Source organism: Artemia franciscana, chromosome 16 (genome assembly GCF_032884065.1).
Source record: "Artemia franciscana chromosome 16, ASM3288406v1, whole genome shotgun sequence".
In the NCBI taxonomy this organism is placed as follows: Eukaryota; Metazoa; Arthropoda; class Branchiopoda; order Anostraca; family Artemiidae; genus Artemia; species Artemia franciscana.
Genome location: NC_088878.1, coordinates 18,741,696 through 18,763,637, shown reverse-complemented (window position 1 = coordinate 18,763,637; position 21,942 = coordinate 18,741,696). Strand labels below are relative to the sequence as shown.

Below are 21,942 nucleotides of genomic sequence, written 5' to 3'. Positions count from 1 at the left end.
GGTTAAAGATAGGAATGGAGCCACAACTAGTGATAAGGAAAGAGTTAAAGAGAGATGGGCGGAACATTTTGAGAATGTGCTAAACCGAGATACAGTTGCAGGAAAAGATATAGATGAAATTGAAATAGTTTTTGATACCTTAGATGTGAAGGAAGATTTGTTTTGTGAGGAAAATTAGCGACAGTACTAAAAGGATTAAAAATTAATAAGGCTCCAGGTGCTGATAGTATGATAAATGAATTTTTAAATATGATGCCTCTGAGGTTAGAAATAAGCCACTGAAGATTATGAATACGCTTTTTGAAAAAGGGGAAGTGCCTAATGATTTCAGGAAAACCTTAGTTAAACCACTGTATAAAAAAAGTGACAAGAGTGAGTGTCGCAATCATCAAAGCATTATTTTGGTCTCTGTAGGTAACAAATTACTTAGTAATATGATACTTTTTAAACAAAGAGATGCTCTAGACAAATTTTTTAGAGAAGAACTGTGCGGTTTTAGAAAAGGAAGAGGATGTGTCGACCAATTTTTCTCTGTTAGGTTAATAATTGAGAATTCCTTTCGTTGTCAAACATAGTTGGTCGTCAGTTTTATCGATTATGAGCAAGCGTTCAATTCTATTGATAGAAGAGCTTTAGCAATGGTCTTATTCTTGTATGGTATACCAGACAAATACATTAAAGGGATTTCTGCTATGTACAAGAATACTACTACTGCGGTTAAGGTAGAAAATGAGGTTAGCTACTGGTTTTGTATTAAATAAGGAGTTAAGCAGGGTTGTGTTCTATCCTCCTTCATATGGATCATTTTGATGAACTGCGTCTTAAGGAGCAGAGGAAAGGTAATTGGAGACCACGGAATCAAATGGGGAGGAAAAACTCTTCTGGACTTAGATTCTGCTGATGATTTAAGCATATTAGATGAAAGTGTGAGCAAAATGAATGAATTTTAGAGGTTTTGCAAGTTTCAGGGTGCTAGAATAGGTTTGAAAATTAATGTTAAGAAGACTAAGTCACTAAGGCTGGGAATACGTGAAGATGTAAAGATGAAGTTGGGTAACGAAAAGATTAATCAGGTGGGGAACTTCACTTACCTTGATAGTATTATTAGTAAAGACGGTGGGAGTAGTGAAGATGTTAAAAGTAGAATAGCTAAGGCTCAGGGTGTTTTTTCATAATTAAATAAGGTTTGGAAGAATAGGAAGATAAGTCTGCAAACCACGATTAGAATATTGGAAGCAAGAGTGATGACAGCGGTCAAATATGGCTCTGAAGCATAGGTGCTCCGAAAAGCGGATGAAATTTTACTAGATGTTTTCCAGAGAAATTGCCTACAGATTGTTCTGGGTACCCAGCTGACTGACCGTATTTCAAACTGTAGGTTGTGCGAAAAATGTGGTTCAATCCTGCTTTCTAGGGCTGTAATGAAAGAAAGGTTGAGATCGCTCGGCCACGTTCTGCGGATGAAGGATGACAGATTGCCGAAGATTGTCCTTTTTGGCCAACCGTCTGGGGCTACACGGAAATCAGGTCGTCCTCGTCTGGGGCGGGAGGATGTCACAAATAAAGATTCAAAGGAAATGGGAGCTTCCCAGGAGGGTGTAAAGATCGAGGCCTTGAATAGATTAGGTTGGAGGAGGAACGTGCATAGCTGTGTTGGCCCAAGATGGCTTGGTGCTGCAGTGAGTTATTAGTAGTAGTAGTAGTAGTAATAGGATATCAGAGAACCCTACCGTTTATTTTTCAAGTTCCGATCTACACAAATTGGAAATTTTGCATTTTTTCCCACAAGAAAGGGTACGGATGCGAGTTTATTTTAATTTTTTTTCTCATGGGTGTTTGTTTCGAACCAGTGGTTCTAGAATGTCAAGAGATGACTCATTCAAACGAAAATTAAAAGTTCTAGTTCCCTTTTTAAGTGATTTGCCCAATAACTATACCTTTGAGGATAACATAACTCTCAATAGCCCCAGGAAAAAGAGCTGTAAGTTATGAAGTTTGCCCAAAGCTTACGTATAGTATTTGCTATTGGGAAGGATAGATATTTTTTGTGGGGGAGGGGAGGATTTTCTGCTGTGGTACGCCTGGAAGAATTTTCCTTGGGGAGGGAAGTTTCCCATGCAGAATTATTTTTATTTGTCTTACTCTCTCTTTAACAAATTAATTTTACATTTACAGATGTTCGGGGGAAATTTTTATGGGGATAATTTCAGCGAGGTTGGTATTGTCTGGTGGAATTCTTCGTGGAGGAGAGATTTTCCACGGCAGAAATTATTAACAGGATAATTTTCGAATGAAATTTCTTAAGCCGAACTGGCCATACATGACAACAAACAACAAAGAGAGATAAAACTCCACAAAAAAAAAATCTCAAACGAGACTGAGGCCAGTAGAGAAAAAAGACTAAAATAACGTGGATATTTCGATTCTATCTAAACTAGGCGTCCTCAGCACAAGATAAAAAGAAAAAACACTAAAATAAAAACGATTAAAACCACTACCAGTAATAATAAATACAATTGTCGCTACTGATTCACGTAGGGAAAAGAAGCTATTAGAGTTATTTCAATGAGAACATCAAAGCAACTGAGGAAAAATTATGAAAATTGAAACTAAGTTAACTATTCGGCTGCGAAATAATCCTCTTGTTAGCTAATATTAAGACAACTCTTTTTGGTCTAATATTTAATCTGGTCCCCTGGTGATTATGTAAAATTTTAATTCCTTTATTGACTATTGGTTAATTTTTCAAAAGAACAATCATAAATTGGGTCAATATATTAAATTCCCTGTGTCTCTATTTATTAAACGATTAGCAAACTTATGTTTTTAATTTCTATAGCCTCCCTCGCCCACTGAAAAAACAACAACATATTATTAGAAATAGCTGTTGCCTCATCAAATTGTACAAAATGTTCCGGATGAAAGAATGTATGTTCAGCCAGAGCTGAAACAAAAGTTTCAGGAGGCTTTCTTAAATTTAGGGTTTTTTCGATTGAATTGTGACGCTCAATAAATCTTTTAATAAATTCTTGATGAGTTCTACCAATATAAAACCTTCCACAAGAACAAGGAATTTTATACACCCACTAACAGAGGCGCCATTTGGGGGGGGGGGGGGTCAGGGGTGGTCAAATACCCACTCCAGAGTTTCCAGGGGGTTCAAGCTTCCACCACAAAGGGCCCTTTGCCGGCCATAATAATCCATTATCTCCAACATAATCCATTCTGTCCAATTGATTTCTGCACGCCTATTAACCAAAGAGCGTAATTACCTGACGACCCTTGGGGTTTTTACGCTATTTGCTATTAATCATTGTAAACTTTGAAAGTAGCATCTTTGAGTTCTGTCAAATGCCCATTTCCTAGATGATTATATTAAAATTATAAATTATGAATATTTGCAGTAATTTCTCTAAGTTGACAGATTAAAATAGGTCAGTTCCTGTCAAATGTTTCGATGTTTATTTCCTTGTTTTAGTGAATACAAGCCACTGTTTTAGATTACTCGAGTCAGTTCTTATTCTGTTTCTGTTCTCGTCTTATGTACATTTACTGTATCATATGTGTAAATAAACATTTTTATGCTCGACACTTAAACCTTATGAAAGTTAGAGACTCTTGACATCCTCTACTGGTCGAACCCCATATTGTAGGCCAACGCTACCATAAGACTCTAAAGACGAGAGCACGGAGAGAAGTAGAAGACTTTACATCATTAAGCCTATTAACTTTTTAGGTAAATCTAAAGGTATTAATAGCCATTAGCATTAGAACTCAAAAGATCACCAAGCATCTGAAACAATTTGTGACAACTTTGACGCTAGGAAAGAACTTCATCCAATCTGGAAATTCGACTACTACTTTGGCGGAGGAGATAAAGCGAGAGTACTCCGAGACTTTCGACCGTTTACTAGCCGAATTTGACAGAAGGTTTACAGATAACTTACCAGTGCTGAGCACACTCGAAGCATTGGGTCCAAAACTCGAGTAAGTTTATGGACACAGAGTTGCTCAAGCATTTCCCTGCTCTTCATGGCGAGCTGGATATCGACGACATTCTTCTCGAATCTCAAGCTGATATTGCCAAGCGTTTCTTGCTCGATGAGGAGAAAAAACAGAAAAATTCCTAAACCTGCTTTTAATGTTTGCAGAGAAGGATTTAGTAAAAATTGGACCACAACCAGCTTGTTGATGATTTTGCAAAGATGAAACCTCGGTGGTTCCCCTTGTTACCATGAGTTGTGTAATATTTTTTTGTTGTTGTTATGTTTTTCCTTTTTGTAAATGTATTTGATCTGAAAGGTTTCTGCTGAAGGAAAACCGAGATTTTGGTTACAAACCTCAGCATGTTAATGAAGATTATTTTCACCATTGTATTGTTACTTAAATAAGAAAGTTTCTCGCTGAGGAAGGCCAGCCTGTAGTCTGGTTGAATTTTCCACTTTCAGTTTAATCATTTAACCTCGTTGATTGTGATCTTCGACGTTATAATTAATCTTAGAGGTCAGTGTGGCTGAGGCCCACATTCGGTTACAGTATATTTCCAAGCAACAAACGGGTGCTGAAAATGCGCCAGTTGGGGGGGGCAAGATGAAGTTCATGCCCACCCCAAGATTTGGCCCAAATGGCGCTTCTGTCCCACTAACTAAATCTCCACGGGTTACGTCCTTCCCAGAATTAAGAAAACTACCTAATGATATCACTGATTTGAAACAAGTATCTATTTTATGTTTACGCAAAATTCTTTTAAGCATCTCCCCCAAAATAGGTACATAAGACAAAGAAATGAAACTTTTTGGCATATTTTATTCTGTACACTGTGAAACCCCAATAACCCTATTGTTGTGTTTAATGCGTCTATTTTTATTATTTTATCCGTGAATTTAATCGGGTAACTATTACAAAATAAAATATCCCTCAAATACAACGATTCAGAATCTAAAAAATCCTGGGAACAAATTCTGAAATTCTGAAAGTATCCACCAGTGCAATAACAACCCCTCGTTTCACTGAAATAGGGTGGCACGAATGAAAGTTTAAATACCTATTACTGTGTGTAGGCTTTCAATATACTGAGAAAAGTAAATGGAAATCACTTTTAATCAATAGGATATCAAGAAAAGGTAGTTCGTCCTTTCCTTCAAACTCCACTGTAAATTTTACATTTTTATCAAAATTATTTAAATGTTTATTGAAAAGGTCTAAGGACTCTAAACCGTGTTTACAAATACAAACCACGTCCATGAATCTGCCCCAGAAATAAGGGGAGAGCCTAAAACTGTGTATATCGGAGGTTTCAATAGCCATGAAGAGATTTGCCAACAAAGGAGAGAGAGATGGCCCCATAGCCAAACCAAACATCTGTTTGTAAAATTAACCTCTAAAACTAAAATAAAGAGAATAATCGTTTGCAAGGATAACCAACTTCATAATGACTTCAATCTCCAAACGAGCCATGGTCACATCTTGTATCAAATCAAACTGCTGTTGTTGTTTGTTAGGATAATCTTCTGTGGGAAAAATTCACCATGGGGGAATTTTTCATTGAAGCAACTATGCTCAGAGGGAGGGAGATTTCCCAAAAGAATTATCCAGGGAGAGAGATTTCCGGGATAATCTGAAAAACACTGAGAAATGAAAATATTTTTTCAAATGAAAGTATTCTAAGGATAATTTATCAGGCGGAATCATCCGCAGGAAATTTTCCGGAGGGAATTTTCAGCATAGATAGAATTGTCCGAGGCAATTTTCTTGGGGGGAGGGGGTATTTTACATGGGAGAAAATATCCATGGAGGGTGCCAGATGTCCCGGTAATATTTGAAAAAAAAAACAATTAGAAACTAAACAAAACAAAAATGAACAAGTATTTTCAAGTGAAAGAAAGGAGCAACATTAAAACTTAAAGCGAGCAGAGATTATTCCATATGTGAGGGGGTTGTCCCCTCCTCATTACCTCGTTCTTCACGCTAAAATTTGACCTTTTGTCCTAATTCTTAAGGAACAAATCTTGAAATACAACGGTCGTTTAATTAGAATAAAAAACTTTTTAAAACTACTAGGACACTTTAGCATGAAGAGTGGGGGTTGAGGCAGGGTCAACCCCGCTTATATACGAAATAATTTTGGTTTGTTTTAACTTTAGTGTTACTCCTTACTTTAAGTGGAAAAACAGTTTTTTTTTTTTTTTTTTTTTTTTTTTTTTTTATCGAAACTTAAGACGAGCAGAAATGTAGTTTCATAATAATCCAAACTTAAAAGGACCAGAAATTACTATTATAAAATAGGAAATATAAAATTACTCTTAATTAGAATACTGAGTCTTGAATTACTGAGGGAGTAAAAATCATTATGTATTAAACATTCAGTTATTATCATTAGTTCTTCCCAGTCATCTCGACGATTATACTGATTTTTTCTTCTTATTTTTCGTTGATGTTTTGAAAACTACTGAATAGACTTTATAAGGTCTACGGTTAGTAGGAGGGAGCAGTAGCCACACTCCAGTCTCTAGAAATTTCTTTGCTAATATGCATTGAGTATATATTTTAGTTTTTTCCCGTTTTAGGACTTCATTTTTCACCTGCATTAGTATCTGTTATTTTTGCGTTTGATGTGATTATTTATTTTAATTTCTTTTCGTTTTAGGCTTCGTTTTTCTTATAGTAATTTCTGGTCGTTTTAAGTTTGAGTTGTTATCAAACCTTATTTTCGGTTTTCTACAGCTTTAATATGGCTCTTTACTTCTCTTTGAAAAATTCTTTTCGGATTACAAATTTAACCAGAAGTAAGAGCTAGTGTCTTCTGGGGATTAAATAAAAAAAAACAAGTTTTTTTAACTGAAAGTAAGGAGCAAAATTAAAACTTAAAACGAACAGAAATTACTTCGTATATGAAAGGGGCTGCTTCCTCACCAACGCCCCGCTCTTTACGCTAAAGTTTGACTCTTTCTCTCAACTCTTCTTTTTAAAACAGTAAAAAACTTTAGCGTAAAGAGCGGGGCGTTGGTGAGGAAGCAGCCCCTTTCATATACGAAGTAATTTCTGTTCGTTTTAAGTTTTAATTTTGCTCCTTACTTTCAGTTAAAAAAACTTGTTTTTTTTATTTAATTTCTGAACGTTTTTCAATCAATGCATGTTTTGATTTTGGCTCTCCGCAGAGGAATAATTAAAACGAAATTTGCATATTTTTTTTTTTGCTAAATGGCTTTCTCTTAATTTTGATCGAATGATTTTGAGAAAAAAGAGCGGGGGATGAAGCCTAGTTGCCCTCCGATTTTTTGGTAAATTAAGATAAAGGCAACTAGAACTTTTAATTTTTTACGAATCTTTTTTTTTAGTAAAAGATATACGTAACTCATAAATTAGCTTACGTAAAGAAGTTTTGTATTCTCATCTTTTTATTACATATATGAGGGGGTTCGCCCCCTCGTCAGTACCTCGCTCTTTACACTAAAGCTGAAATTTTGTCCCAATTCATTAACAATGACCCCTGAATCACAAAAGCCGTAGAATAAATAGTTGAAATTACTGAAAATACTTTAGCGTAAAGAGCGGGGTATTAGTAGGAGGTGTGCCCCTCATATGGGTAATAATTTCTGTTCGTTTTAAGTTTTAATGCTGCTCTTTACTTCCAGCTGAAAAAGCTTTTTCATATTTATTTTTTCATTGTTTTTTTTTTAAATAATGCCAGTAAATCCAGCGCTCCCTTCATGGAAATTTTCTTCCACCATGACAAATTCCTCGATGGAAAGTTCCCCCAGCCTATCCCTCTATTCTCAACCCCTCCCTCCAACCAAAAAATCCTAATGAAAACGCCTGCACACTTCCTAATAACCATTACTATATGTAAGCACTGGTCAAAGTTTGTAACATGTAGCCCCTCCCCCGGGGACTGTGGGGGAGTAAGTCGTCCCCAAAGACATAGTTATAAGGTTTTTCGACTACGCTGAATAGAATGGCTATCTCAGAATTTTGATCTGTTGATTTTGGGAAAATAATTAGCGTGGGAGGGGGCCTTGGTGCCCTCCAATTTTTTGGTCACTTAAAAAGGGCACTAGAACTTTTCATTTCCGTTAAATGAGCCCTCTCGCAACATTCTAGGACAACTGGGTCGATAAGATCACCCCTGGGAAAAAAAAAAAAAAAAAAAATAAAATAAACACGCATCCGTGATCTGCCTTCTGGTCAAAAAAATACAAAATTCCACATTTTTGTAGATAGGAGCTTGAAACTTCTTCAGTAGAGTTCTCTGATACGCTGAATCTGATGGTGTGATTTTCGTTAAGATTCTATGACTTTTAGGGGGTGTTTCCCCCTATTTTCTAAAATAACGCAAATTTTCTCAGGCTCGTAACTTTTGATGGGTAAGACTAAACTAGATGAAACTTATATATTTAAAATCAGCATTAAAATGCAATTCTTTTGATGTAGCTATTGGTATCAAAATTCCATTTTTTAGAGTTTTGATTACTATTGAGCCGGGTCGCTCCTTACTACAGTTCGTTACCACGAACTGTTTGATCAGAACAAAAATTCAACCTCTTTGAAGGAGAGAAATAGGTAATCAAAATTACATGTGCATCACAAGTAGAAATACAGTTGAAGGCCACCAATCTCTTAGTTTTTCTGGGACTTACAGAAAAAGGTTGGTTTTATACGGCTCTAATTGTTGTATGTATGACAGGGCCGTATCCAGGATTTTTGTTTTCGGGGGGTGTTTTACACCAGAATTTGTTTGGGGGGTACAAAAAACCTTCAAATGCGCATAAAAATTTGTTTATGTCCATCTTTGTTACGTTTTTACGAGTCAGACAAACAGTTTGGAGGGGGGTCACACCACCTGGATGCGGCCTTGATGCATATTAAAATGATATCCAGAATGCACTTACTTGATATAACATTCCATCGATAAGGGATCATCTCTAAATCTCTTAAACAATCATATACTAGTGAAAAGAAGATTGAGCTCGAATTGCAAAATCTTACAAAAGACCTGTTTGCGACGTTAAGTACCAGTCTTTTTATTTGATTTTCAGGCTAATCACCTTTGAAGGGAATTAAAATACCTTATATTTTTGCATTTCAGGATTCAGTTGTTTTAAATACAGGGCGCACTGCAGTGGCAGTAATTCAAAATGCAATATGTTATAGAGCGTTAATCTTACAAAACAGCAAAAACTTTAATAAAGGTTTTGTTTATCTTATATAGTGAGCAGTAATTTCAAAATAGATATTCTTTACAGGTCTTCAAGTTTTAGCTGAAATTATTTTAAACCTATTTCATAGGAAATAAGAAGAGACATGAACCTAAAGCATATTGAGAAAAAAAAAACATTGATGTATCTTTCGAACTACCGACATAAAAAGCTTGACTTCGACGAACATATCCATCATGTTCATTTTAGATTAGCGAAGAATCTCTCCACTGTCGACCAGTTTACTCACACAATGGAGAAAAAACAAGTCAAATCTCAATTTTCCAAGATGAAAATGAGGAGGAGTGTCAGGGACAACCCATAACCAGTGTTAAAACATATTATCCAGGAAACTTTAAATAAGCTTTGAACTTGATCCACTACCATCCGAGATTAGACTATTTATATAACATACTATTGTTGCTATGCTCTATAAATTCATTCAAGTTAATTGTGATTCAGATTTTGAAAAAATGGACGAAAAAGAAGGGTTTTAAATTTTCATTTCAGGCCTGAAAAAAATGACGTCTCGGCTTACAGCAAATATTTACAGTAGTATTCCGCCTAAGATTAAAATACAGTTTAGGGAAAACAACAATAAGAAGAGTTATTTTCTTTAAAGAAAATATCAAATGCGCATATTTTAGACGCATAGTGTGTTTTAGACACAGGAATTGATTGTAAATTTTTATGGTCAAAAAAGGGTTGATGATGGCAAAAAAAAGACCTCATATGAATTTAACCGCATTGTGTTGCTGAACTGGAAAATGATCAGTTCTAAAAATGGTAATAACCTACCTACTGAGCACTGTAAGCTGAATAGCGACTCAATTGGTGTATCATGCGCGTTCCATGCCAAGTAATTAGAACTTCAAAATAAAACGCGCCATTCTTATTGAATCTATCTCCTAAGACCAAACCTAGCGATTTTGGAATTTTTAAACCCTCTCTTCGCCAATTTGTTAACTATGTGATAATATATTATTTTTAATTATTTCTTGACTGAGAAAGCTAACAAGGCTGTTTGTAGTTCCTCCCCTAAGCTAAAAAATCACAACACTTTAAATAAACTAGGTGGAGAGCTCTACTATATGTATGGTATAAGGTTATTATTTGAAGACTTCCTCAAGAATTTCCCTTTTTTCTGAATCTAGAAGGAAAGGTGGAACATTTTTTTTGTCACTCTTAGATCACGACAACAGGGTCATGGATTCGACTATTACAGGGGTCGTTCGTCATTCGACATTTGAGATGCCCTTGATGTCGAAAAAGAGGATGAAAATACGAATAACATTTTTTAAATATCTTTTTTACATATTTGAAGTTGAATAAACAAAAAATAGTCAAAGCTGTAACTGTATTTAGGCTACATTTTTGGTTTTCATCCTAAGTCGCAACTGCAGAAAAGCCTATCAAGTAAGAGTTGTCGTAAATGTACTTATACCATCAAATAATCCACCCAAATATAACCGCTTATGAATTTTTTGAGATTTTTCTGGTCACTTTTTGATGTGTGGAAACTTCCTTAACATTGTTTTCCTTCAACTGTAAAATTATGATCTTGACAGCTAGTTAAAACCACGACGAAATGTATGTTTGAATTTCTAATGAAGTTGGCACAGACTTCTTCTTCTTCCAATCAAACAGTTCGTGGTAACGAACTGTAGTAAGGAGCGACCCGGCTCAATAGTAACCAAAACTCTAAAAAACGGAATTTGGATACCAATAGTTACATCAAAAGAATAGCATTTTAATGCTGATTTCAAATATATAAATTTCATCAAGTTTAGTCATACCTATCAGAAGTTATGAGCCTGAGAAAATTTGCCCTATTTTAGAAAATAGGGGGAAATGCCCACTAAAAGTCATAGAATCTTAACTGAAATCACAGCATCAGATTCAGCGTATCAGAAAACCCCACTGTATGAGTTCCAACTTCCTATCTACAAAAATGTGGAATTTTGTATTTTTTGCCAGAAGACAAATCACGGATGCGTGTTTATTTGTTTTTTTTTCCCAGGGGTGATCGTATTGACCCAGTGGTCCTAGGAGAGGACTCATTCGAACGGAAATGAAAATTTCTAATGCCCTTTTTAAGTGACCAAAAAATTGGAGGGCAACTAGGCCCCCTCCCACGCTCATTTTTCCCAAAGTGGTCGGATCAAAATTCTGAGATAGCCATTTTATTCAACATAGTCAAAAAACCTTATAACCATGTCTTTGGGGACGACTTACTCCCCCACAGTCCCCGTGGGAGGGGCTGCAAGTTACAAATTTTGACCAGTGTTTGCATATAGTAATGGTTTTTGGGGAGTGTACAGACGTTTTCAGGGGGGATTTTTTGGTTGGGAGGGGGGTTGAGAAGAGGGGGTTATGTGGGGGATACTTTCCATGGAGGAATTTGTCATGGGGAAGAAGATTTCCATAAAGGGGGCGCAGCATTTTCTAGCATTATTTAAAAAAAATGAAAAAATAAATATGCAAAAGTTTTTTTAACTGAAAGTAAGGAATAGCATTAAAAATTAAAACAAACAGAAAATATTACGCTTGTAAGAGGTTCACCTCCTCCTAATACCTCAGTCTTTACGCTAAAGCATTTTTAGTAATTTCAACTATTTATTCTACGGCCTTTGTGATTCAGGGGACAAAATTTAAGCTTTAGTGTAAAGAGCGAGGTATTGACGAATGGGTGAATCCTTTCATATACATAATAAAAACGTACGAATATAGAAGTTTGTTACGTAAGCTAATTCGTAAGTTACATATATCTTTTACTAATGAAAACGTTCGTAAAAAACTAAAAGTTCTAGTTGCCTTTTAAGCACCCAAAAAATTGGAGGGTAACTGCGCCTCCTCCCCCTCCTTTTTTCTCAAAATCATTCGATCAAAACTATGGGAAAGCCATTTAGCCAAATAAATAAATATGCAAATTTCGTTTTAATTATTCATCTGCGGAGAGCCAAAATCAAAACATGGATTAACTAAAAAACGTTCAGAAATTAAATAGAAAAAGTTTTTTTAACTGAAAGTAAGGAGCAACATTAAAACTTAAAACGAACAGAAATTTCCCCGTATATGAAAGGGGCTGTTCCCTCTTCAACGCCCTGATTTTTACGCTAAAGTTTTTACTGTTTTGAAAATTACAGTTGAGAGAAAGAGTCAAACTTTAGCGCAAAGAGCAGGGCGTTGAAGAGGGAACAGCCCCTTTTTTGCCGTAGCAAAAAACAGCAAATTTGCAGTCTCCGGTATTTGTTTTCATTACCTCTAGGATTCGAATTGGCCAGAGGGGATTGCCCGCAAATTTAGCTAGGAATAAGTCACCGATTTTAATGTTCGCAGGATTCATGCCAATAAATGAAATATTATAAAGTGAAAGAAACTTATCTTTCCGTGAGGGCCGAGCCTCACTAATGTATCCAAGTAAACAATCAGTCCAAACTGTGCGAGGTTGGCCCAACTGCTATTCCTTCTCTACACTAATAAGTGTAATTAACGCGCAGGCAAATTGTATCCAATTTTCTCTAAATATCACACTTGGCTATTGTATCTAATTTTCTCAATTCAAAACGCCAAAAATATGATTGTGTGATAAATTCAAGTATCAGATTGCACAATTTCTGTAGTCACTGAATTAATTCATGGCTAAGGAATCAAGTTCAAATAATTCAAAAGTTCAAATAGGTGTAATCCTTTTGAGAGCTAGTTCAATACTGCACTGGATACTGTATGATGTACAACTGACGAAAAGGCAATATACGCATACATCCTTATATGAAATTACTCCGTATATGAAAGGAGCTTTTCCTCCTCAACGCCACGCTCTTTATGCTAAAGGGTTTTACTGTTTTAAGAGGTAGAGTTAAGAGAAAACATCAAAATTTAGCGTAAAGAGCGGGGCGATGAAGAAGAAAAGCCCCTTTCATATACGGAGTAATTTCATATAAGGAAGTATGCGCATATCGCCTTTTCGTCAGTTGTACATCCCCCTCATCATGGCCTGAAAGTTTCCACTTAATATTTTTAAGCCATTCATAAAATTAAAAATCTTTATTTCGATCTGAATGTTTCTATTTCTCATAATATCAGAAAAAACATTGTAACCGAGATTACCGAAAAAAATAAATTTAATTCAAAGAAGCTGCCTGTACTATACTGATATGCTGCAGTATTGAACTAGCTCTCAAAGGGATTACACCTATTTGAACTTTTGAATTGTTTGAACTTGATTCCTTAGCCATGAATTAATTCAGTGACTACAGAAATTGTGCAATCTAATACTTGAATTTATCACACAATCAGATTTTTGGTGTTTTGAATTGAGAAAATTAGATACGATAGCCAAGTGTGGTATGTAGAGAAAATTGGATATAATTTGCCTGCGCGTTAATCACACTTTTTATTGTAGAGAAGTATTAGCAGTTGGACCGACCTCGCACAGTTTGGACTGATTGTTTACTTGGATACATTAGTGAGGCTCGGCCCTCACGGAAAGATAAGTTTCTTTCACTTTATAATCTTTCATTTACTAGGCATGAATCCTGCGAACGTTAAAATCAGTGATTTACTCCTAGCCAAATTGGCAGGCTATGCCCTCTGGCCAATTTGAATCCTAGAGGTAATGACGACGAATACCGGAGACTGTAAATTTGCTGTTTTTTGCTACGGCAAAAAAAGAGGCTGTTCCCTCTTCAACGCACTGCTCTTTGCGCTAAAGTTTGACTCTTTTTCTCAACTCTAATTTTTAAAACAGTAAAGACCTTAGCGTAAAGAGCAGGGTGTTGAAGAGGGAACAGCCCCTTTCATATACGGGGTAATTTCTGTTCGTTTTTTAAGTTTTAATGTTGCTCCTTACTTTCAGTTAAAAAAAAAACCTGTTTTTTATTTAATTACATAAGAAACGCTGTTGAATTTAAAGTTATTTGCTTGATTGGTCGCATCTCTCCATGTATACGACGTATTACCTTAAGTAAGGTATCAAATAGTTCGTGGAAACGAACTGTAGTAAGGAGCGACCCGGCTCAATAGTAACCAAAACTCTAAAAAATGGAATTTTGATACCAATAGCTATATCATTAGAATTGCATTTTAATGCTGATTTTAAATATATAAGTTTCATCAAGTTTAATCCTAACCATCACAAGTTAAAAGCCTGAGAAAATGTGCCTTATTTTAGAAAATAGGGGGAAACTCCCCCTAAAAGTCATAGAGTCTTAACGAAAATCACACCATCAAATTCAGCGTATTAGAGAACCCTATTGTAGAAGTTTCAAGCTCCTATCTACAAAAATGTGGAATTGTGTATTTTTTGCCAGAAGGCAGATCACGGATGCGTGTTTATTTGTTTTTTTTCCAGGGGTGATCGTATCGACCCAGTGGTCCTAGAATCTTGCAAGAGGGTCATTCTAACGGAAATGAAAAGTTCTAGTGCTCTTTTTAAGTGACCAAAAAATTGGAGGGCACCTAGGCTCCCTCCCACGCTAATTGTTTTCCCAAAGTCAACAGATCAAAATTCTGAGATAGCCATTTTATTCAGCGTAGTCGAAAAAACCTTATAACTATGTCTTTGGGGACGACTTACTCCCCCACAGTCCCCGTGGGAGGGGCTACAAGTTAACAACTTTGACCAGTGCTTACATATAGTAATGGTTATTGGCAAGTATACAGACGTTTTCAGGGGGATTTTTGGATGGGGGAGGGGCCGAGAAGAGGGGGATATGCTGGGGGAACTTTCCATTGAGGGGTTTGTCATAGGGGAAGAAAATTTTCATGAAGGGAGTGCAGGATTTTCTAGCATTATTTAAAAACAACAATAAAAAAATAAATATGAAATGTTTTTTTCAACTGGAAGTAAGGAGCAGCATTAAAACTTAAAACGAACAGAAATTATTACGGCTATGAGGGATTCACCTCCTCCTAATACCTCGCTCTTTACGCTAAAGTATTTTTAGTAATTCCAACTATTTATTCTACAGCTTTTGTGATTCAGGGGTTATTCTTAATGAATTGGGACAAAATTTAAATCTTTAGTGTAAAGAGCGAGGTACTGACGAAGGGGTGAACCCCTCATATATGTAATAAAAACATGAGATTACAAAAGTTCGTTACGTAAGCTAATTTATAAGTTACGTTTATCTTTTACTAATAAAAACATTCGTAAAAAATTAAAAGTTCTAGTTGCCTTTTTAAGTATCAGAAAATTCGCAGGGCAACTAGGCTAACTCCACCGTTCCTTTTTTTCTCAAAATCATTCGATCAAAACTATGAGAAAGCCATTTAGCCAAAAAAAAATAAACTTGCAAATTTCGGGTTAATTATTCCTCTGCGGAGAGCCAAAATAAAAACATGCATTGATTCAAAAACGTTCAGAAATTAAATACAAAAAAAAAACAAGTTTTTTTTAGCTGAAAGCAAGGAGCGACATTAAAACTTAAAACGAACAGAAATTACTTCTTATATGAAAGGGGCTGCTTCCTCATCAACGCCCCGCTCTTTACGCTAATGTTTTTTACTGTTTAACAAGCAGACTTGAGAGAGAGTCAAACTTTAGCGTAAAGAGCAGGGCGTTGATGAGGAAGCAGCCCCTTTCATATACAAAGTAATATCTGTTCGTTTTAAGTTTTTATGTCGCTCCTTATTTTCAGCTAAAAACACTTGTTTTTTTTTATATTTAATTTTCTTCTAGGACCGCACTGCCTTTCTATGACGAATCAATAAAAGTTTAATTGGGAATAAGTCCCTAATTGTACAGTGAAAACAAATACAAAAAATCCGGATATTTTGACCACTGTAAAGACATTAAATGAACTTTCAAACAGTTCGTGGTAGCAAACTGTAGTAAGGAGCGAGTCGGCTCAATAGTAACCAAAACTCTAAAAAATGGAAATTTGATACCAATAGTTACATCAAAAGAATCCATTTTAATACTCATTTTAAATATATAAGTTTCATCAAGATTAATCTTACTCATCAAAAGCTACGAGCCTGAGAAAATTACCCTCATTTTAGAAAATAGGGGGAAACACCCCTAAAGGTTATACAATATTAATGAAAATCACACCATTAGATTCAGTGTATCAGCGAACTTTATTGTAGAAGTTTCAAGCTCCTATCTACAAAAATGGGGGATTTCGCATTTTTTGCCAGAAGACAGATCAAGGATGCATGTTTACTTGTTTTTATGGCACTTGGTATCTACCAAGTGATATATAGCGATCGCAAATTGTATTGGTCTGTCTGTCGGTCTGTCTGTCCCGGTTTTGCTACTTTAGGCACTTCCAGGTAAGCTAGAACGATGAAATTTGGCAGCCATATCAGAACCAGACCAAATTAAATTGAAAATTGTCAGTTCCCTGATTCGGCCATCTGGGGGTGGGGGTGGGGGAACGGCTAAATCGGAAAAATTAGAAAAAATGAGGCATTTTTAACTTATGAACGGGTGATCGGATCATAATGAAATTTGATGTTTGGAGGGATATCGTGTCTCAGAGCTCTTATTTGAAATCCTGACCGGATCCAGTCACATTGGGGGAGTTGGGGGGAACCTAAAATCTTGGAAAACACTTAGAGTGGAGGGATCAGGATGAAACCTAGTGAGAAAAATGATCACAAGTCCGAAATACGTGATTGAGGTAACCGGAACGGATCCGCTCTCTTTGGAGGAGTTGGGGGGAGGGTTAATTCTGAAAAATTATAAAAATAAGGTATTTTTAACTTACGAAGGAGTGATCGGATCTTCATGAAACTTCATATTTAGAAGGATCTCGTAACTCAGATCTCTTATTTTAAATCTCAACCGGATCCAGCGTAATTGGTGGGGGGCAGTTGGGGGGACCGGAAATCTTAGAAAGATATTGTGTATCAGAGCTCTTATTTTAAGTCCCGACTGAATCTGGTGACATAGCGGGGACTGGGGGGTCTAAAATCTTGGAAAACGCTTAGAGAGGAGGGATCGGGATGATAATTCGTGGGAAAAATAATCACAAGTCATAGATACGTGATTGTCATAACTGGAACAGATCCGTTCTCTTTGGGGGAGCTGGGGGAGGGTTAATTCTGAAAAATTAGAAAAAAATGAGGTATTTTCAACTTACGAAGGAATGATCGGATATTAATGAAATTTGGTATTTGGAAGGATATCGTGCCTCAGTGCTCTTATTTTAAATTCCGACCGGATCTGGTGGCAGTGGGGGGATTTTGGGAGGGGGGCCTAAAATCTTGGAAAACACTTAGATTGTAGGGATCGGGATGAAACTTGGTGGAAAAAAATAAACACAATTCCTAGATACGTGATTGACATAACCGGAACGGACCCGCTCTCTTTGGGGGAGTCGGAGGGGGGAAAGTTTAATTCTAAAAAATAAAAAGAAATGAGATATTTTTAACTTACGATGTTGTGATCCGATCTTAATAAAATTTCATATTTAGAAGGACCTCGTAACTCAGATCTCTTATATTGAATCCCGACCGGATCCAGTGTCATTGGGGGGCCGGAAATCTTTGAAAACGCTTAAAGTGGAGAGATCAGGATGAAACTTGGTGGGAAGAATAAGCACAAGTCCAAGATATGTGACGTATATAACCGGACCGGATCCACTCTCTTGGGTGGAGTTGGGGTGGGAATAATTCAGGAAAATTAGAAAAAATGAGGTATTTTTAACTTACGAGTGGGTGATCAGATCTTAACGAAATTTGATCTTTAGAAGAATCTTGGGTAAATTTATAGCAAACAGTATTACTGGCTTTCGTATAAAGTGAATATACCACTCACTGCCTTTTTTATGCTCTTTACAAATATAATAATCGCTTCTACCGGAAATTCAAATTTAAGCATTTTTTGACCTCTTAAAAATGACCTAAATAAGTGGTATAAAAAAGGCTAAGAAAATTGGTCCTGAACTTTAAATACCTTATAATATTGATCTCAAACTTACTGTTTCATTATAAATCAATTTTTTTAATGTTATATAATCCAAAAGCACTGATTTTCCAATATTAATTTGGATAAATTAATTTTTCCAATGTTATGATGTTTTCTTCTTCCTTGATATCGGATTTTAAATAAAAGCATGCGTTTTTGGTCGAAAATATGAAAGCCAGATATTATGACCGCCTTTTATACTGTTTGCTATAAATTTAACTATATTAAATACAGCAATGGTTAGCTTACGTATTCAATATATGCTATGCTTTACCCCCACCCCCTGATGTGCAAATATATAGCCCAAATTTGTTTCTAAACTATTGCAGATTTGCGATTTCAAATATCCTATTATTTTGTAAAAAAAACGACCGAAAACGCATGCTTTAGTTGAAATTTCGATGACAAGGAAGAAGAAAACGCTATAACATTGATAATATTTATTTATCCAATTTAATCGTAGAAAATCAGTGCTTGTGGATAATATAACATTTAAAAAATGTATTTATAAGACACTGTAACTTTGAGTCCAATGTTATAAAGTCTGAGAGCAATGTTTTAAGCCTTTTTTATACCCCATATCTAGGTCATTTTTATGAGGTCAAAAAGTGCTTAAATCTGAATTTCCGGTAGAAGCGATTATTATATTTGTAAAGAGCATAAAAAAAGGCATCGAGTGTATATTCACTTTATACGAAAGCCAGTAATACTGTTTGCTTTAGTTTTACCGGATCTTGTGCTTTAGAACTCTCATCTTAAATCCCGACCAGATCTAGTGACATTGGGGGGAGCTGGAGGGGGAAGCCAGAAATATTAGAAACCAGATATCTTGGACAAACAAATACAAAGTAAAAACAATAGGGAACATCTTTTCAAGTCAGTGGAAATCAGTTCTGTAAATGTTTCGGCCCTATGTCCAAGGGCCGTCTTCAGCACAATACAAGAACGAGAGAGAAAATATGTATATATAGATAAACTAACATTAAATTGTGAGAATTAAAACTAATAACGTTTTTTAAAAACTTTTTTTTTAAACAGCCCTAGCATCCTTACTTCAACAAAGTTCAACCAGGACTGACAAAAAGAATGAAGTGAGAATATTAATTCATACAAACTAAAGAGAACAAAGTGATTAAATGCAATTTCTCAGAGCCAACCTTGCATTCTTAGCAGCCTGTCTCAAAGGCCTTTTCGTAGCTGGTTCAATATTATTATAAATCGGTTAGTAAAATATTTTGTTAGATCATTATTAATTAAATTTGAGTATAAAGAATTTAGTGAGTATTCTCCAAGTCCCTGTTCAAAGAAATATTATTATTTATTTTGAGACTAATTTCGATTGATTCTTGAACCACCTGTTTATCCCCAAATCATTACTGATGAGTGATGATTTTTCAAAAAGTCTCTTGTGGGACGAATTGTTAAATATATGCCAACCTAAAGCAGAATCAAAGGAGTTGTTGGAACTATTTGAAATTAATGCCTTGTCTATGTCTTTTTTATGCTGTTATAATCGTTTTTCTAGATTCTGATGGGTCCTGCCGACATAGTAATTTCCACAATCACAGGGTATTTGATAGACCCCTCTTTGGCGAGTAACTGGGGTCTTATCTTTACCGAAAATTAAGAAATTAATGATTTTAAAATTATTAGTAAAAGCTACGCACAGATTATTTTTTTTGCAAATATTTTTTTAATTTTGTTGTGATTTTTGGGATATACGAAAGATAGACAATATTTGAGGGCTTATCAGTAGCCTCACATTGTGAAATATCTTCTTCGATTTTACAAAAATGTCTCTTTATTCTACGGTTAATTATGTTATTGACAAAAGGAATGGGGTATCCATTACCAAAAAGAATATCTCTGGTAAAGTTTATTTCTCTCTGCTATCTATTCCCCGCAATTTAAGGGAGACACACTCCCGGCAGGTACAACGACGCTTGCTACAGAAACCTTCCCTCTACTGCTCGCTTATAAGTAAAAATTTCCAAAAATAATTAATGAGTCTATATGATTTGTTAATCAAACAGTTCGTGGTAACTAACTGTAGTAAGGAGCGACCCGGCTCAATAGTAACCAAAGCTCTAAAAAATTAAATTTTGGTACCAATAGCGACATCAAAAGAATTGCATTTTAATGCTGATTTTAAATATATAAGTTTCATCAAGTTTAGTCTTACCCATCAAAAGTTACGAGCCTGAGAAAATTTGCGTTATTTTAGAAAATAGGAGGAAACACCCCCTAAAAGTCATAGAATCTTAACAAAAATCACACCATCAGATTCAGCGTATCAGAGAACCCTACTGTAGAAGTTTCAAGCTCCTATCTATAAAAATGTGGAATTTTATATTTTTTGCCAGAAGGCAGATCACGGATGCGTGTTTATTTGTTTGTTTTTTTTCCCCAGGGGTGATCGTATCGACCCAGTTGTCCTAGAATGTTGCGAGAGGGCTCATTCTAACGGAAAGGAAAAGTTCTAGTGCCCTTTTTAAGTGACCAAAAAATTGGAGGGCACCTAGGCCCCCTCCCACGCTAATTATTTTCCCAAAGTCAACGGATCAAAATTCTGAGATAGCCATTTTATTCAGTGTAGTCGAAAAACTTTATAACTATGTATTTGGGGACGACTTAATACCCCACAGTCCCCGTGGGAGGGGTTACAAGTTCAAAACTTTGACCAGTGCTTACATATAGTAATGGTTATTGGGAAGTGTACAGGCGTTTTCGGGAAGATTTTTTGGTTGGAGGCAGGGGTTGAGAAGAGGGGGATATGCTGGGGAACTTTCCATCGAGGAATTTGTCATGGGGGAAGAAAATTTCCATGAAGGGAGCGCAGGATTTACTAGCAATACTTAAAAAAAAATGAAAAATAAATATGAAAAAGTTTTTTTTTCAGCTGGAAGTAAGCAGCAGCATTAAAACTTAAAACGAACAGAAATTATTACCCATATGAGGGGCTCACCTCCTCCTAATACCTCGCTCTTTACGCTAAAGTATTTTTAGTAATTTCAACTATTTATTCTGCGGCTTTTGTGATTCAGGGCTCATTCTTAATGAATAGGGACAAAATTTAAGCTTTAGTGTAAAGAGCGAGGTACTGACGAGGGGGCGAACCCCCTCAGATATGTAATAAACACATGAGAATACAAAAGTTCTTTACGTACGCTAATTTATAAGTTACGTATATCTTTTACTTATAAAAAGATTCATAAAAATTAAAAGTTCTAGTTGCCTTTTTAACTAACCGAAAATCAGAGGGCAAATAGGCTTCCTTCCCCGTTCTTTTTTCTCAAAATCATTCGATCAAAATTATGAGACAGCCATTTAGTCAAAAAAAGCTAAATATATAAATTTCGTTTTAATTATTCCTCTGCGGAGAGCCAAAATCAAAACATGCATTGATTCAAAAACGTTCAGAAATTAAATAAAAAAAAACAAGTTTTTTAAATGAAAGTAAGGAGCGACATTAAAACTTAAAACGAACAGAAATTACTCCGTATATGAAAGGGGCTTTTCCTTCTCAACGCCCCGCTCTTTACGCTAAAGTTTTTTACTGTTTTAAAATGTAGAGTTAAGAGAAAGAGTCAAACTTTAGCGTAAAGAGCGGGGCGTTGAGAAGGAAAAGCCCCTTTTATATACGGAGTAATTTCTGTTCGTTTTAAGTTTTAATGTCGCTCCTCATTTTCATTTAAAAAACTTGTTTTTTTTTATTTAATTATGACCATAGGATTATCTCTCGCTTACTTAAATGCTGCGTAATAATATTACTCAAGGTCACGAACTTTAATCATTTGCCAGGTATTGCGAAATCTAACTAGTTCGCAGGGA

At 35.7% G+C, this 21,942-nt stretch overlaps 2 protein-coding genes across 3 annotated transcripts in view; one reads left to right on the top strand and one right to left on the bottom strand.

Moving 5' to 3' along the window:
* The window catches only part of LOC136037172 (glycoprotein-N-acetylgalactosamine 3-beta-galactosyltransferase 1-like), an 82,085-nt gene extending 73,093 nt beyond the window's left edge, over positions 1 to 8,992 (bottom strand). The window contains exon 1 of the mRNA XM_065719716.1: positions 8,889 to 8,992. Coding sequence (XP_065575788.1) covers positions 8,889 to 8,919 — 31 coding nt within the window. The 5' untranslated portion in view covers positions 8,920 to 8,992. The remainder of the gene's footprint in view (positions 1 to 8,888) is intronic.
* Positions 1 to 21,942, top strand: part of LOC136037175 (equilibrative nucleoside transporter 3-like) — a 103,827-nt gene that overhangs the window by 31,250 nt on the left and 50,635 nt on the right. The gene's annotated exons all lie outside the window — the stretch shown is intronic.